Here is a 15,926-nt window from a genome sequence, read left to right on the forward strand (position 1 = left end):
CTCATGTGAGTGCATGGTTGTCTCATGTGAGTGCATGGCTGTCTCATGTGAGTGCACGCTGTCTCATGTGAGTGCATGGCTGTCTCATGTGAGTGCATGGCTGTCTCATGTGAGTGCATGGCTGTCTCATGTGAGTGCATGGCTGTCTCATGTGAGTGCATGATTGTCTCATGTAACTGCAGATTGTCTCATGTAACTGCAGATTGTCTCATGTGAGTGCAGATTGTCTCATGTGAGTGCAGATTGTCTCATGTGAGTGCAGGCTGTCTCATGTAACTGCAGATTGTCTCATGTGAGTGCAGGGCTGTCTCATGTGAGTGCACGCTGTCTCATGTAACTGCAGATTGTCTCATGTGAGTGCAGGCTGTCTCATGTAACTGCAGATTGTCTCATGTGAGTGCAGGCTGTCTCATGTAACTGCAGATTGTCTCATGTGAGTGCAGGCTGTCTCATGTAACTGCAGATTGTCTCATGTGAGTGCAGGCTGTCTCATGTGAGTGCACGCTGTCTCATGTAACTGCAGATTGTCTCATGTGAGTGCAGGCTGTCTCATGTGAGTGCAGGCTCATGTAAGAGGCTGTCCCATATAATACACTCTCATTTAACTACAGGCTGTCTCGTGTAATAGTCGGTCTTATGTAATACTAGGCTGTCTCATTTAATAGATGGTCTGATGTAATAATAGACTCTTATTTAACTGAAGGCTGTCTCATTTGACTACAGACTCGTGTAAGAGCCTGTCTTATTTGATAGACTGTCTCATTTAACTACAGGCTGTCTCATTTAATAGACTGTTTAATTTAACTGGCGGCTGTCTCATGTAATAACAGTCTCATTTACCTGAAGACTCATTTAATAGACGTTCCATAGTATATATCTACCTTAAGAACAAAGCCTGACCTGTTCGGTGTCTTGAGGACTGGAGTTGGGAACCCCTGTCCTATGGCGCTCAGAGGAGTGCGCGGAGGAGCCAGAGTCGAAGGTTAGATTGGACGAGCGGGCCGTAGGAGGAGAGCATGCTCGTCCAGGCAGCTGGACAGGAGAGAGTTGTAGGTGGTGACCAGATTGTCAGTGGAGGATACAGAAGAGAGTTTAGAGCAGAGGGAGGAGGATCCCAGATCCATCGGGTCAGAAGTCTCTGGAATAGTGAGACAGGAGGTGTAGTGGAAGATGAGACGGTAAAGGCGAGCAGGTGGTGGTGGTCCGAGAGAGGAAAAGGGGAAATCGTTTTTTAGAGAAGAGAAGGTCTAAGTAGTGGCCATCAACATGGATGCTGGAAGCCGACCATTGGTGAAGGCAGTAGGAGGAGGTAAGGGAGTGAAAATGGCAAACCCAGAAGACAGAAGAGTCATCCATATGGACATTAACATCTCCTAGGAGGAAAGTTAGAGAGTCAGAGAAGGAAGGACAGCCAGGAATCCAGATCCGAGAGAAAAGTGGCGGTCGCGGAAGGAGGAGGACAACGAATGAAAGCGATACGTAGTGGGGGTGGTGGTGGTGGGGCAAGACGAATAACGTGAAACCCAAGGGATTGGGGAGGAACAGATAATGCCCGGAAATGACAGTGAGGAGAGAGAAGAAATCCCACCTCCTCCACCACTGTGGGCAAGGAGTATGAGAGAAGAGAAGGCCACCATCAGAGAGTGCAGCCTCTGTAGCCTTTTCTCTTTGTGTAATGCCCCCCTCCAGCCTTTGACTAACTGCCTCTCACCCTCCATCTCTCCTCAAACCTTTGCTGAGTACTTGAAAGACAAGGTGGGTGTTATCAGATGAGAGATGCCTTCTGTGCCGCCTTCTACACCTATTGTCCTCAATCCCCTTTCATCTTCTCTAGATGTTTTCTCCCCTGTAACAGAGGAGGGAGTACATCGGTTACTCTCCTCCTCTACTACCTGCCCGCTGGAGCCCATCTCCGACCTCTCGCTCCCACACTGATCCTTGCACTCACTTTCATCTTCAACTCTTCCCCCCACTCTGGTATATGTCCTTCCCCTGTTCTCCTATCGTAAGAACAACACAGTTGACCCCACTAAACCAGCTAACAAATGGCCTGTCTATCTCCTCCTTTTTTTCCCTCTAAATTTCTGGAATGACGTATCTTCCTGCCGGCTTTCTTTCCTCCATTCCTACGTTCTCCTCGACCCTCCTTCAATCAGGTTTTCGCACCGCTCACTCAACTGAAACAGCACCCACCCAACCTCCACCTCGCCAAATCCCAAGGACTTTGCTCCCTTCTTCTTCTACACGACCGTTCTGCTGCCTTTTGATACTGTAGATCACCCACTTCCCCCTCGCACTCTTCATGTTCGGGACAAAGTCCTCTCCTGGCTCTCTTCCTACTTCTCTCATCGTTCTTCTAGTGCAGGAGTGGCCAACTCCAGTCCTCCGGGGCCACCAACTGGTCAGGTTATAAGGCTATCCCTTCTTCAGCAGAGGACTGAGCCGCTGATTGAGCCACCTGTGCTGAAGCGGGGATATCCATAAAAGCTGACCTGTTGGTAGCCCTTGAGGACTGGAGTTGGCCACCGCTGCTGTTGTGCATCAATTGCTACCTCCTCTTCTTCCTTCGTTGAATTATCTGTTGGTGTAGCTCAGACCTCGGTTCTGGGACCTCCTCTTCTTCCTCCGTTGAATTATCTGTTGGTGTAGCTCAGACCTCGGTTCTGGGACCTCCTCTTCTTCCTCCGTTGAATTATCTGTTGGTGTAGCTCAGACCTCGGTTCTGGGACCTCCTCTTCTTCCTCCGTTGAATTATCTGTTGGTGTAGCTCAGGCCTCGGTTCTGGGACCTCCTCTTTGCTCTCTCTACACTCGGCTTTGGTGACTTTATTATTTCATTTGGCTTCATGTATCACCTTTATGCAATTGACATGCTACTGTATCTCTCCCACACCGAACCTCACATCTGCAGGACTGTCCCAGGTCTTTAACTATCTCACGGCACTCTCGTCTTGGATAGCAGCTAGACGTCTCAAACTCCATATGTCAAGGGCTGAGATGCTATAATCCTACTTAAATAAAGTCCTACTGGGCCTTTTACCATTACAGTCAGTAACATTACAAACCCTCCGGTTCCCTAGTGTGTGTGTGTGTGTCTATGTCTATATATACATATGTCATCATCGTCGTCATCTTCAGCCCGTGTCTCACCACTGCTGGATGAAGCCTCCCCAGTGATCCCCCAGGTCCTGCGGTTACAGCCCCTCTTCTCCACGTCGCCCCCGCACATTCGCTCATCCCGGTCTCCCCACTGCTGGATGAAGTCTCCCCAGTGATCTCCCAGGTCCTGCGGTTACAGCCTCTCTTCCCCACGTCGCTCCCACACATTCCCTCATCCCATCCTCCCCAGCCAGTGTCTCCCCACTGCTGGATGAAGTTTCCCCAGTGATCTCCCAGGTCCTGCGGTTACAGCCTCTCTTCCCCACGTCGTTCCCACACATTCCCTCATCCCATCCTCCCCAGCCAGTGTCTCCCCACTGCTGAATGAAGTTTCCCCAGTGATCTCCCAGGTCCTGCGGTTACAGCCTCTCTTTCCCACGTCGCTCCCACACATTCCCTCATCCCATCCTCTCCAGCCCGTGTCTCCCCACTGCTGGATGAAGCCTCCCCAGCGATCCCCCAGGTCCTGCGGTTACAGCCTCTCTTCTCCACGTCGCTCCCACACATTCCCTCATCCCATCCTCTCCAGCCCGTGTCTCCCCACTGCTGGATGAAGCCTCCCCAGCGATCTCCCAGGTCCTGCAGTTACAGCCTCTCTTCTCCACGTCGCTCCCACACATTCCCTCATCCCATCCTCCCCAGCCCGTGTCTCCCCACTGCTGGATGAAGTCTCCCCAGTGATCTCCCAGGTCCTGCGGTTACAGCCTCTCTTCCCCACGTCGCTCCCACACATTCCCTCATCCCATCCTCCTCAGCCCGTGTCTCCCCACTGCTGGATGAAGCCTCCCCAGTGATCTCCCAGGTCCTGCGGTTAGAGCCTCTCTTCTCCACGTCGCTCCCACACATTCCCTCATCCCATCCTCTCCAGCCCGTGTCTCCCCACTGCTGGATGAAGCCTACCAGTGATCCCCCAGGTCCTGCGGTTACAGCCTCTCTTCTCCACGTCACTCCCACACATTCCCTCATCCCATCCTCCCCAGCCCGTGTCTCCCCACTGCTGGATGAAGTCTCCCCAGTGATCCCCCAGGTCCTGCAGTTACAGCCTCTCTTCTCCACGTCGCTCCCACACATTCCCTCATCCCATCCTCTCCAGCCCGTGTCTCCCCACTGCTGGATGAAGCCTCCCCAGTGATCTCCCAGGTCCTGCGGTTACAGCCTCTCTTCTCCACGTCGCTCCCACACATTCCCTCATCCCATCCTCCCCAGCCCGTGTCTCCCCACCGCTGGATGAAGTCTCCCCAGTGATCTCCCAGGTCCTGCGGTTACAGCCTCTCTTCTCCACATCGCTCCCACACATTCCCTCATCCCATCCTCTCCAGCCCGTGTCTCCCCACTGCTGGATGAAGTCTCCCCAGTGATCCCCCAGGTCCTGTGGTTACAGCCTCTCTTCTCCACGTCGCTCCCACACATTCCCTCAGCCCATCCTCCCCAGCCCGTGTCTCCCCACCGCTGGATGAAGTCTCCCCAGTGATCTCCCAGGTCCTGCTGTTACATCCTCTCTTCTCCACATCGCTCCCACACATTTCCTCATCCCATCCTTCCATCTTTTGGGCGTCTTGGTCTTTTAATCTCTCTTGGAATCCAGTCGAGTTCCATCTTTGTCCAACGATGGTCATTTCTTTTTGTGATATATCACACGCACACACTATCAATATTGTTGAGTATGTTGTTTTGTATTAAACCTTTTTGATGTTTCTTAGGGGCAAGTCCGCCTTCCGGGAACCTGTTACTTCTTAAACTGTGATGTCGATTGAACATACCAATTAAACTGCACATGCTTATTGCTACAGTGTTGAGTCTGTAGCAATTACAGAACTGAACTGTAATACAAAAAAGATACACAAGGTGCCCCCTAGCATTGAAAATGTTACTACTTTTTAAAAACCGTTACATATTCTGCATGTATATACATACCTTGTATCTAAGTAAGTAATTGTGTGCGTGCATATAATGAGATATACTTCACCCAACCCCAAGAGACTAACTTGTTCATTAATGACCTTGAGGTTGGCATAGAGAGCAAAGTCTCCATCTTTGCTGATGACACACAATTGTGTAACATGTTAAAATCAGAGCAGGATGTAATTTCTCTCCGGAAGGACTGGCAACGTGGGCAGGTAAATGGCAGACGAGGTTTAATGCAGATAAATGTACGGTTATGCATTTGGGAAGCAAGAATAAACAGGCAATTTTAGACATTAGGATTTAGGAGTGCTTGTAGACAGCAGGCTTAGCAATAGTGCCCAAAGTCAGGCAGTAGCTGCAAAGGCAAACAAGATCTTATCTTGCATTAAACTGGGAAATGGATGGAAGGGAAGTAAACATAATTATGCAACTGTATAAAGCGTTAGTAACCCTGCTCATTTAATGCTCCTATGTATTTGTAACCATGTATTTGTCATCATAACTGCCCAGGACATACTTGCAAACGAGAGGTAACTCAATGTATCACTTCCTGGTAAAACATTTTATAAATAAATAAGTTAGTAAGACCACACCTTGAGTATGGAGTACAAGTTTGGGCACCAATCCTTAGAAAAGACATTATGGAACTAGAGAGAGTGCAGAGAAGAGCCACCAAATTAATAAAGGGGATGGACAATCTAAGTAATGAGGAGAGGCTAGCTAAATTAGATTTATTTACATTAGAAAAGAGGCGTCTAAGAGGGGATATGATAACTATATACAAATATATCCGGGGACAGTACAGGGAGCTTTCAAAAGAACTGTTCATCCCACGGGCAGTACTGAGGACTCTGGGTCATCCCTTTAGGCTAGGTCCCTCCCACCAGCCCCTTACCTCCCCCCGAGCAGTCCCCGGTGACGCCTCGCTCCCCGGCTCACTGCGCACTGCGACGCGTCAGCCAGCAGGGGCTACAACGGGATTGCGTTCCCGTGTGGCGATTCGTCCCCGGGGAGCCAATCAGAGACTTAGAGCAGGAACGGGCTGTAACCCTTCGTGTACTGCCGCGCAGAAAGGATATAGTAGCAGCGCATATCGCTGCTTAATCCGGCGGCTCCCCTCACCTCTGCTGAAGCTTCCCAGTGAGGGTAACTCCTACTGCGCCACCGTGAGAAACTCCCTCGCCGCCACGGAGACCGCCGGCGGCCCGGCATGGACGGGGGAGGGGTCTGTAACCTGCAGGACGGGACTGCAATATCTCACGGAAGAAGCCCTGTACTAAAGGGAAAAAGAACAGAGTCCCCTCCCGATGCGCGGCAGTTTGCGCCCCGCCTGCGAGGACGGATTTACACGTCCACGTGCGGAAAGGCGCGGGCGCACGCCACACAATCCGTAAACGCTGCAGGATTGTGGTGCCTTGAAAACCCCTTCCTCTTCTGTGCATGTAACTTTGTACGCGGTGTGCGCGAGAAAAGGGAAAGGGAGGCTGCTCAACCTGTTAGGTCCCCCCCTCCCCCGTCGGGGCCACGCCCACCCTGCTTTTGCCACGCCCCCCGCGCCTGAGAACTCTGCCTACAGATTGCGGTCTAGCGCTGTGTGCACGTGACGCCTGGCGCTGGCAGTGGGACCTTAGCCATAGGGTGGAGGAAAGGAGATTTCTCCAGCAACAAAGGAAAGGGTTCTTTACAGTAAGGGCAGTTACAGTGTGGGGTTCATTACCCATGGAGACTGTGATGGCAGATACAATAGATATGTTCAAAAAAAGGTTGGACATCTTTTTGATAGGAAAGGTATACAGGGATATACCAAATAAGTATACATGGGAAGGATGTTGATCCAGGGAATAATCCGATTGCCAATTCTTGGAGTCAGGAAGGAATTTATTTTCCCTTATGAGATATCATTGGATGATATGACACTGGGGTTGTGTGTCTGCCTTCCTCTGGATCAATAAGTAAGTATAGATATAGGATCAGGTATCTGTTGTGTAAATGTAACACAGGTTGAACTTGTAGGTGTGCGTCTTTGTTCACCCCCGCCTGCTATGTAAGAGGACACGGCACACCCAGGGAAGTGGGGAAAGTTGTATATGTTCAGGAAGTAGAAATGCCGCGTGTTGCATATACTCGCTATCGCTATATCCTGCTGTGTATATCTGTGCAGAGCCCCAGCCGGCTGTCGGCAGCACGCTGGCAACAGCTCATTAATATTAATCAGCTGTATGCCGACGGGGAGACACAGCAGGTATATAGTGTGTGTGTGTGTGTGTGTATATATAGAGAGAGAGAGAGTGTACTGTGAGCATGGCTGTGTACATAGAGAGGGGGAGAGAAACGCGCGCGCGTGTGTGTGTGTGTGTGTGTGTGTGTGTGTGTGTGTGTATATATATATATATAGAGATATATAGATGAGAGATACTGAGAGCATGGCTGTGTGTAATTATATTTATCCCCCCCCACCTCTCTCTCCCCCCCACCTCTCTCTCCCCCCCACCTCTCTCTCCCCCCCACCTCTCTCTCCCCCCCACCTCTCTCTCCCCCCCACCTCTCTCTCCCCCCCACCTCTCCACTTTCCCCACTCTCCCCCTACTCTTTCCACTCTCCCCCTATTTTCTCCACTCTCTCCCCCTTCTCTTTCCACTACTCTCCACTCTCCCTTCCTACTCTCCACTCTCCCCCTACTCTATCCCCCTTTCTCTCTCCTCCCTCCTTTCTTTCCCCCCTTTCCCAATCCCACCCTTTTTTTCTCCCTCCTTTCTCTCCCCACTCCCCCCTTTCTATCCCCTCCCCCTTTCTATCCCTTCTCCGTCCCCCCCTTTCTATCCCTTCTCCGTCCCCCCCTTTCTATCCCTTCTCCGTCCCCCCCTTTCTATCCCTTCTCCGTCCCCCCCTTTCTATCCCTTCTCCGTCCCCCCCTTTCTATCCCTTCTCCGTCCCCCCCCTTTCTATCCCTTCTCCGTCCCCCCCTTTCTATCCCTTCTCCGTCCCCCCCTTTCTATCCCTTCTCTGCCCCCCCTTTCTATCCCTTCTCCGTCCCCCCCTTTCTATCCCTTCTCCGCCCCCCCCACTTTCTCTCCCCCTCCCCCCCACTTTCTTTCCCCCACCCCCTCTCTTTCTATCCCTTCTCCGTCCCCCCCTTTCTATCCCTTCTGCCCCTCTTTCTCTCCCTTATCCCCCTCTTTCTCTCCCTTCTCCGTCCCCCCCTTTCTATCCCCCCTTTCTCTTTCCCCCTCCCCCCACTTTCTCTCCCCCTCCCCCCACTTTCTCTTCCCCCTTTCTCTCCCTTCTCCCCTCCCCCTTTCTCTCCCTCCTCCCCTCCCCCTTTCTCTCCCTCCTCCCCCTTTCTCTCCCTCCCCCCCTCCCCCTTTCTCTCCCCCCCCCCTCCCCCTTTCTCTCCCTTCTCTCCACCCCCTTTCTCTCCCCTCCCCCACTTTCTCTCGCCCTCCCCCCCACCCCTCTTTCTCTCGCCCTCCCCCCCACCCCTCTTTCTCTCGCCCTCCCCCCCACCCCTCTTTCTCTCCCCCTACCCCCCACCCCCCTTTCTCTCCCCTCTCTGTAGGTGGGATGCCCGCCTCTCGGCCCCCAGACGGGGGGGTACAGGGGTGGCTGGTCGTCCTCTCCTGCTTCCTGCAGGCTGGGCTGGTTTTTGGGGTGCTTCGTTCCTTCGGGGTTTTCCTCTTGGAGTTCGTTGAATATTTTGGGGTATCGTCCGGCAGCGTCTCGTGGGTAACGTCCTCCGGGGTCGCTGTGCAACAGCTGTGCAGTGAGTGCAACGCTCTGCGGGGGAGCAATGCTCTGCGGGGGAGCAACGCTCTGCAGCTCTCTGGGAGAGGGGATAAGGGAGCAACGCTCTGCAGGTCTCTGGCAGGGGGAGGGTATAAGGGAGCAACGCTCTGCGGGTCTCTGGCAGCGAGAGGGAATAATGGAGCGATGCTCTGCAGGTCTCTGGCAGGGAGAGGGGATAAGGGAGCGACGCTCTGCAGATCTCTGGCAGGGAGAGCGGATAAGGGAGTGATGCTCTGCGGGTCTCTGGTAGGGAGAGGGGATAAGGGAGCGATGCTCTGTGGGTCTCTGGCAGGGAGAGGGGATAAGGGAGCGATGCTCTGCGGGTCTCTGGCAGGGGGAGGGGATAAGGGAGCAACGCTCTGCGGGTCTCTGGCAGGGAGAGGGGATAAGGGAGCGATGCTCTGCGGGTCTCTGGCAGCGAGGGAATAAAGGAGCGATGCTCTGCAGGTCTCTGGCAGGGAGAGGGGATAAGGGACTGATGCTCTGCGGGTCTCTGGCAGGGAGAGGGGATAAGGGAGCGATGCTCTGCGGGTCTCTGGCAGGGGGAGGGGATAAGGGAGCAACGCTCTGCGGGTCTCTGGCAGCGAGAGGGGATAAAGGAGCGATGCTCTGCGGGTCTCTGGCAGGGAGAGGGGATAAGGGACTGATGCTCTGCGGGTCTCTGGCAGGGAGAGGGGATAAGGGAGCGATGCTCTGCGGAGCTCTGGCAGGGAGAGGGGATAAGGGAGCGATGCTCTGTGGAGCTCTGGCAGGGAGAGGGGATAAGGGAGCGATGCTCTGCGGAGCTCTGGCAGCGAGAGGGGATAAGGAAGCGACGCTCTCCGGGGTCTCTGGCAGGGAGAAGGGATAAAGGAGTGATGCTCTGCAGGTCTCTGGCAGGGAGAAGGGATAAAGGAGTGATGCTCTGCAGGTCTCAGGGAGAGGGGATAAGGGAGCAATGCTCTGCAGGTCTCTGGCAGGGAGAAGGGATAAAGGAGTGATGCTCTGCAGGTCTCTGGCAGGGAGAGGGGATAAGGGAGCGACGCTCTGCGGGTCTCTGGCAGGGAGAGGGGATAAGGGAGCGATGCTCTGCGGGTCTCTGGCAGGGAGAGGGGATAAGGGAGCGATGCTCTGCAGACCTCTGGCAGGGAGAGGGGATAAGGGAGCGATGCTCTGCAGACCTCTGGCAGGGAGAGGGTATAAGGGAGTGACGCTCTGCGGGTCTCTGGCAGGGAGAGGGGATAAGGGAGCGACGCTCTGCGGGTCTCTGGCAGGGAGAGGGGATAAGGGAGCGATGCTCTGCAGACCTCTGGCAGGGAGAGGGGATAAGGGAGCGATGCTCTGCAGACCTCTGGCAGGGAGAGGGGATAAGGGAGCGATGCTCTGCGGAGCTCTGGCAGGGAGAGGGGATAAGGGAGCGATGCTCTGCGGAGCTCTGGCAGCGAGAGGGGATAAGGAAGCGACGCTCTCCGGGGTCTCTGGCAGGGAGAAGGGATAAAGGAGTGATGCTCTGCAGGTCTCTGGCAGGGAGAAGGGATAAAGGAGTGATGCTCTGCAGGTCTCTGGCAGGGAGAGGGGATAAGGGAGCAATGCTCTGCAGGTCTCTGGCAGGGAGAAGGGATAAAGGAGTGATGCTCTGCAGGGAGAGGGGATAAGGGAGCGACGCTCTGCGGGTCTCTGGCAGGGAGAGGGGATAAGGGAGCGATGCTCTGCGGGTCTCTGGCAGGGAGAGGGGATAAGGGAGCGATGCTCTGCAGACCTCTGGCAGGGAGAGGGGATAAGGGAGCGATGCTCTGCAGACCTCTGGCAGGGAGAGGGTATAAGGGAGTGACGCTCTGCGGGTCTCTGGCAGGGAGAGGGGATAAGGAGCGACGCTCTGCGGGTCTCTGGCAGGGAGAGGGGATAAGGGAGCGATGCTCTGCAGACCTCTGGCAGGGAGAGGGGATAAGGGAGCGATGCTCTGCAGACCTCTGGCAGGGAGAGGGGATAAGGGAGCGATGCTCTGCAGACCTCTGGCAGGGAGAGGGGATAAGGGAGCGATGCTCTGCAGACCTCTGGCAGGGAGAGGGGATAAGGGAGCGATGCTCTGCAGACCTCTGGCAGGGAGAGGGGATAAGGGAGCGATGCTCTGCAGACCTCTGGCAGGGAGAGGGGATAAGGGAGCGATGCTCTGCAGACCTCTGGCAGGGAGAGGGGATAAGGGAGCGATGCTCTGCAGACCTCTGGCAGGGAGAGGGGATAAGGAGCGACGCTCTGCAGACCTCTGGCAGGGAGAGGGGATAAGGGAGCGACGCTCTGCAGACCTCTGGCAGGGAGAGGGGATAAGGGAGCGACGCTCTGCGGGTCTCTGACAGGGAAGGGGGATGCGGGAGCGATGCTCTGCAGGTCTCTGGCAGGGAGAGGGGATAAGGGAGCGACGCTCTGCAGACCTCTGGCAGGGAGAGGGGATAAGGGAGCGACGCTCTGCAGACCTCTGGCAGGGAGAGGGGATTAGGGAGCGACGCTCTGCGGGTCTCTGGCAGGGAGAGGGGATAAGGGAGCGACGCTCTGCAGACCTCTGGCAAAGGTTAAACTATGTTATGATTGGAATTCACTGAGACAGCGAAATGAGAAAGAAGGGGGGGAGGAGCTGGGGGGAGGGGCAGAATGAGGGGGGGGAGGGGCAGAATGAGGGGGGGGAGGGGCAGAATGAGGGGGGGGAGGAGATGGGGGGAGGGGCAGAATGAGGGGGGGGGCAGAATGAAGGGGGAGGGGCAGAATGAGGGGGGAGGGGCAGAATGAGGGAGGTGGGGCAGAATGAGGGAGGGGGCAGAATGAGGGAGGGGGGCAGAATGAGGGAGGGGGGCAGAATGAGGGAGGAGGGGCAGAATGAGGGAGGGGGGCAGAATGAGGGAGGAGGGGCAGAATGAGGGAGGGGGGCAGAATGAGGGAGGGGGGCAGAATGAGGGAGGAGGGGAAGAATGAGGGAGGAGGGGCAGAATGAGGGAGGAGGGGCAGAATGAGGGGGGAGGGGCAGAATGAGGGGGGAGGGGCAGAATGAGGGAGTGGGTCAGAATGAGGGGGGGGCAGAATGAGGGAGGAGGGGCAGAATGAGGGAGGAGGGGCAGAATGAGGGAGGAGGGACAGAATGAGGGAGGAGGGACAGAATGAGGGGGAGGGTCAGAATGAGGGTGGGGGGCAGAATGAGGGGGGAGGGGCAGAATGAGGGGCAGAATGAGGGGGAGGGGCAGAATGAGGGGGGAGGGGCAGAATGAGGGGGGAGGGGCAGAATGAGGGGGGGAGGGGCAGAATGAGGGGGGGAGGGGCAGAATGAGGGGGGGGGGCAGAATGAGGGGGGGGGGCAGAATGAGGGGGGGTGTTAAACTGATTCACTGACTAGGAATTGGTACCTGATACTAATTATGAACTAACCTAGTGATGTCATCAACCCCTAACAATGACATCATGGGTTCACACGCCCTCCTTTTCTCTCCTCCCATCTTTCTTAGGTCCCCTGGGGTGCGCTCTCGCCCTGAGGTTCGGCTCTCGCCCCGTTGTCATGTTTGGGGGGTTCCTTTCTGCCCTCGGGATGTTTCTCGCTTCTTTTGCCACAAGCATCTCCCAGCTATACCTCTGCATCGGGGGGGTGTCAGGTAATGGGGTCACTCGCCCTAACGCCCCAGCTAACACCCCTGCGGGGGAGGGACAGGCTCATAGCTCCCTTCTGTCTGTGTCACTGTGTCACCCTGCGGGGGAGGGACAGGCGCATAGCTCCCTTCTGTCTGTGTCACTGTGTCACCCTGCGGGGGGAGGGACAGACTCATAGCTCCCTTCTGTCTGTCACCCTGCGGGGGGAGGGACAGGCTCATAGCTCCCTTCTGTCTGTGTCACTGTGTCACCCTGCGGGGGAGGGACAGGCGCATAGCTCCCTTCTGTCTGTGTCACCCTGCGGGGGAGGGACAGGCTCATAGCTCCCTTCTGTCTGTGTCACTGTGTCACCCTGCGGGGGGAGGGACAGACTCATAGCTCCCTTCTGTCTGTCACCCTGCGGGGGGAGGGACAGGCTCATAGCTCCCTTCTGTCTGTGTCACTGTGTCACCCTGCGGGGGAGGGACAGGCGCATAGCTCCCTTCTGTCTGTGTCACTGTGTCACCCTGCAGGGGGAGGGACAGACTCATAGCTCCCTTCTGTCTGTGTCACTGTGTCACCCTGCAGGGGGAGGGACAGGCTCATAGCTCCCTTCTGTCTGTGTTACTGTGTCACCCTGCAGGGGGAGAGACAGTCTCATAGCTCCCTTCTGTCTGTGTCACTGTGTCACCCTGCGGGGGGATGGACAGACTCATAGCTCCCTTCTGTCTGTGTCACTGTGTCACCCTGCAGGGGGAGAGACAGTCTCATAGCTCCCTTCTGTCTGTGTCACTGTGTCACCCTGCGGGGGGATGGACAGACTCATAGCTCCCTTCTGTCTGTGTCACCCTGCGGGGGGAGGGACAGACTCATAGCTCCCTTCTGTCTGTCACCCTGCGGGGGGAGGGACAGGCTCATAGCTCCCTTCTGTCTGTCACCCTGCGGGGGGAGGGACAGGCTCATAGCTCCCTTCTGTCTGTCACCCTGCGGGGGGAGGGACAGGCTCATAGCTCCCTTCTGTCTGTGTCACTGTGTCACCCTGCGGGGGAGGGACAGGCGCATAGCTCCCTTCTGTCTGTGTCACTGTGTCACCCTGCAGGGGGAGGGACAGACTCATAGCTCCCTTCTGTCTGTGTCACTGTGTCACCCTGCAGGGGGAGGGACAGGCTCATAGCTCCCTTCTGTCTGTGTTACTGTGTCACCCTGCAGGGGGAGGGACAGGCGCATAGCTCCCTGCTGTCTGTGTCACTGTGTCACCCTGCGGGGGGATGGACAGACTCATAGCTCCCTTCTGTCTGTGTCACCCTGCGGGGGGAGGGACAGGCTCATAGCTCCCTTCTGTCTGTGTCACCCTGCGGGGGGAGGGACAGACTCATAGCTCCCTTCTGTCTGTGTCACCCTGCGGGGGGAGGGACAGGCTCATAGCTCCCTTCTGTCTGTGTCACTGTTTCACCCTGCGGGGGGAGGGACAGACACATAGCTCCCTTCTGTCTGTGTCACCCTGCGGGGGGAGGGACAGACTCATAGCTCCCTTCTGTCTGTGTCACCCTGCGGGGGAGGGACAGGCTCATAGCTCCCTTCTGTCTGTGTCACTGTCACCCTGCGGGGGGAGGGACAGACTCATAGCTCCCTTCTGTCTGTGTCACCCTGCGGGGGGAGGGACAGACTCATAGCTCCCTTCTGTCTGTGTCACCCTGCGGGGGAGGGACAGGCTCATAGCTCCCTTCTGTCTGTGTCACTGTCACCCTGCGGGGGGAGGGACAGACTCATAGCTCCCTTCTGTCTGTGTCACTGTGTCACCCTGCGGGGGAGGGACAGGCTCATAGCTCCCTTCTGTCTGTGTCACTGTCACCCTGCGGGGGGAGGGACAGACTCATAGCTCCCTTCTGTCTGTGTCACTGTTTCACCCTGCGGGGGGAGGGACAGACTCATAGCTCCCTTCTGTCTGTGTCACTGTGTCACCCTGCTGGGGGAGGGACAGACTCATAGCTCCCTTCTGTCTGTGTCACTGTGTCACCCTGCGGGGGGAGGGACAGACTCATAGCTCCCTTCTGTCTGTGTCACTGTGTCACCCTGCGGGGGGAGGGACAGACTCATAGCTCCCTTCTGTCTGTGTCACTGTGTCACCCTGCTGGGGGAGGGACAGACTCATAGCTCCCTTCTGTCTGTGCCACTGTGTCACCCTGCGGGCGGAGGGACAGACTCATAGCTCCCTTCTGTCTGTGTCACTGTGTCACCCTGCAGGGGGAGAGACAGTCTCATAGCTCCCTTCTGTCTGTGTCACTGTGTCACCCTGCGGGGGGAGGGACAGGCTCATAGCTCCCTTCTGTCTGTGTCACTGTGTCACCCTGCGGGGGGAGGGACAGGCTCATAGCTCCCTTCTGTCTGTGTCACTGTGTCACCCTGCGGGGGGAGGGACAGGCTCATAGCTCCCTTCTGTCTGTGTCACTGTGTCACCCTGCGGGGGGAGGGACAGGCTCATAGCTCCCTTCTGTCTGTGTCACTGTCACCCTGCGGGGGGAGGGACAGACTCATAGCTCCCTTCTGTCTGTGTCACTGTGTCACCGTGCGGGGGGAGGGACAGACTCATAGCTCCCTTCTGTCTGTGTCACTGTGTCACCCTGCGGGGGAGGGACAGACTCATAGCTCCCTTCTGTCTGTGTCACTGTGTCACCCTGCGGGGGGAGGGACAGACTCATAGCTCCCTTCTGTCTGTGTCACTGTGTCACCCTGCGGGGGGAGAGACAGACTCATAGCTCCCTTCTGTCTGTGTCACTGTGTCACCCTGCGGGGGAGGGACAGTCTCATAGCTCCCTTCTGTCTGTGTCACTGTGTCACCCTGCGGGGGAGGGACAGACTCATAGCTCCCTTCTGTCTGTGTCACTGTGTCACCCTGCGGGGAAGGGACAGGCTCATAGCTCCCTTCTGTCTATGTCACTGTGTCACCCTGTGGGGGAGGGACAGGCTCATAGCTCCCTTCTGTCTGTGTCACTGTGTCACCCTGTCACCCTGCGGGGAAGGGACAGGCTCATAGCTCCCTTCTGTCTGTGTCACTGTGTCACCCTGCGGGGGAGGGACAGACTCATAGCTCCCTTCTGTCTGTGTCACTGTGTCACCCTGCGGGGGAGGGACAGACTCATAACTCCCTTCTGTCTGTGTCACTGTGTCACCCTGCGGGGAAGGGACAGGCTCATAGCCCCCTTCTGTCTGTGTCACTGTGTCACCCTGCGGGGGAGGGACAGACTCATAGCTCCCTTCTGTCTGTGTCACTGTGTCACCCTGCGGGGGAGGGACAGGCTCATAGCTCCCTTCTGTGTGTGTCACTGTGTCACCCTGCGGGGGGAGGGACAGGCGCATAGCTCCCTTCTGTCTGTGTCACTGTGTCACCCTGCGGGGGGAGGGACAGACTCATAGCTCCCTTCTGTCTGTCACCCTGCGGGGGGAGGGACAGGCTCATAGCTCCCTTCTGTCTGTGTCACTGTGTCACCCTGCGGG

The 15,926-nt window shown here is 56.3% G+C and overlaps 1 protein-coding gene across 5 annotated transcripts in view; it reads left to right on the forward strand.

Moving 5' to 3' along the window:
• The window catches only part of SLC16A13 (solute carrier family 16 member 13), a 31,520-nt gene that overhangs the window by 358 nt on the left and 15,236 nt on the right, over window positions 1–15,926 (forward strand). For 2 of the 5 annotated variants that reach the window (XR_012789354.1, XM_075577705.1), the window contains exons 2-3: window positions 8,620–8,823; window positions 12,314–12,457. Coding sequence is in view for 4 of the 5 variants with exons in the window: in XM_075577705.1 (XP_075433820.1) it covers window positions 8,620–8,823; window positions 12,314–12,457 (348 nt within the window). In the remaining variant the exon portion in view is untranslated. Of the gene's footprint in view, window positions 1–5,168; window positions 5,276–7,152; window positions 7,306–8,619; window positions 8,824–12,313; window positions 12,458–15,926 lie in introns of those variants that run through there. The other 3 variants (XM_075577706.1, XM_075577707.1, XM_075577708.1) reach the window with 3 other exon arrangements.

Source organism: Ascaphus truei, chromosome 20 (genome assembly GCF_040206685.1).
Source record: "Ascaphus truei isolate aAscTru1 chromosome 20, aAscTru1.hap1, whole genome shotgun sequence".
NCBI lineage: Eukaryota > Metazoa > Chordata > Amphibia > Anura > Ascaphidae > Ascaphus > Ascaphus truei.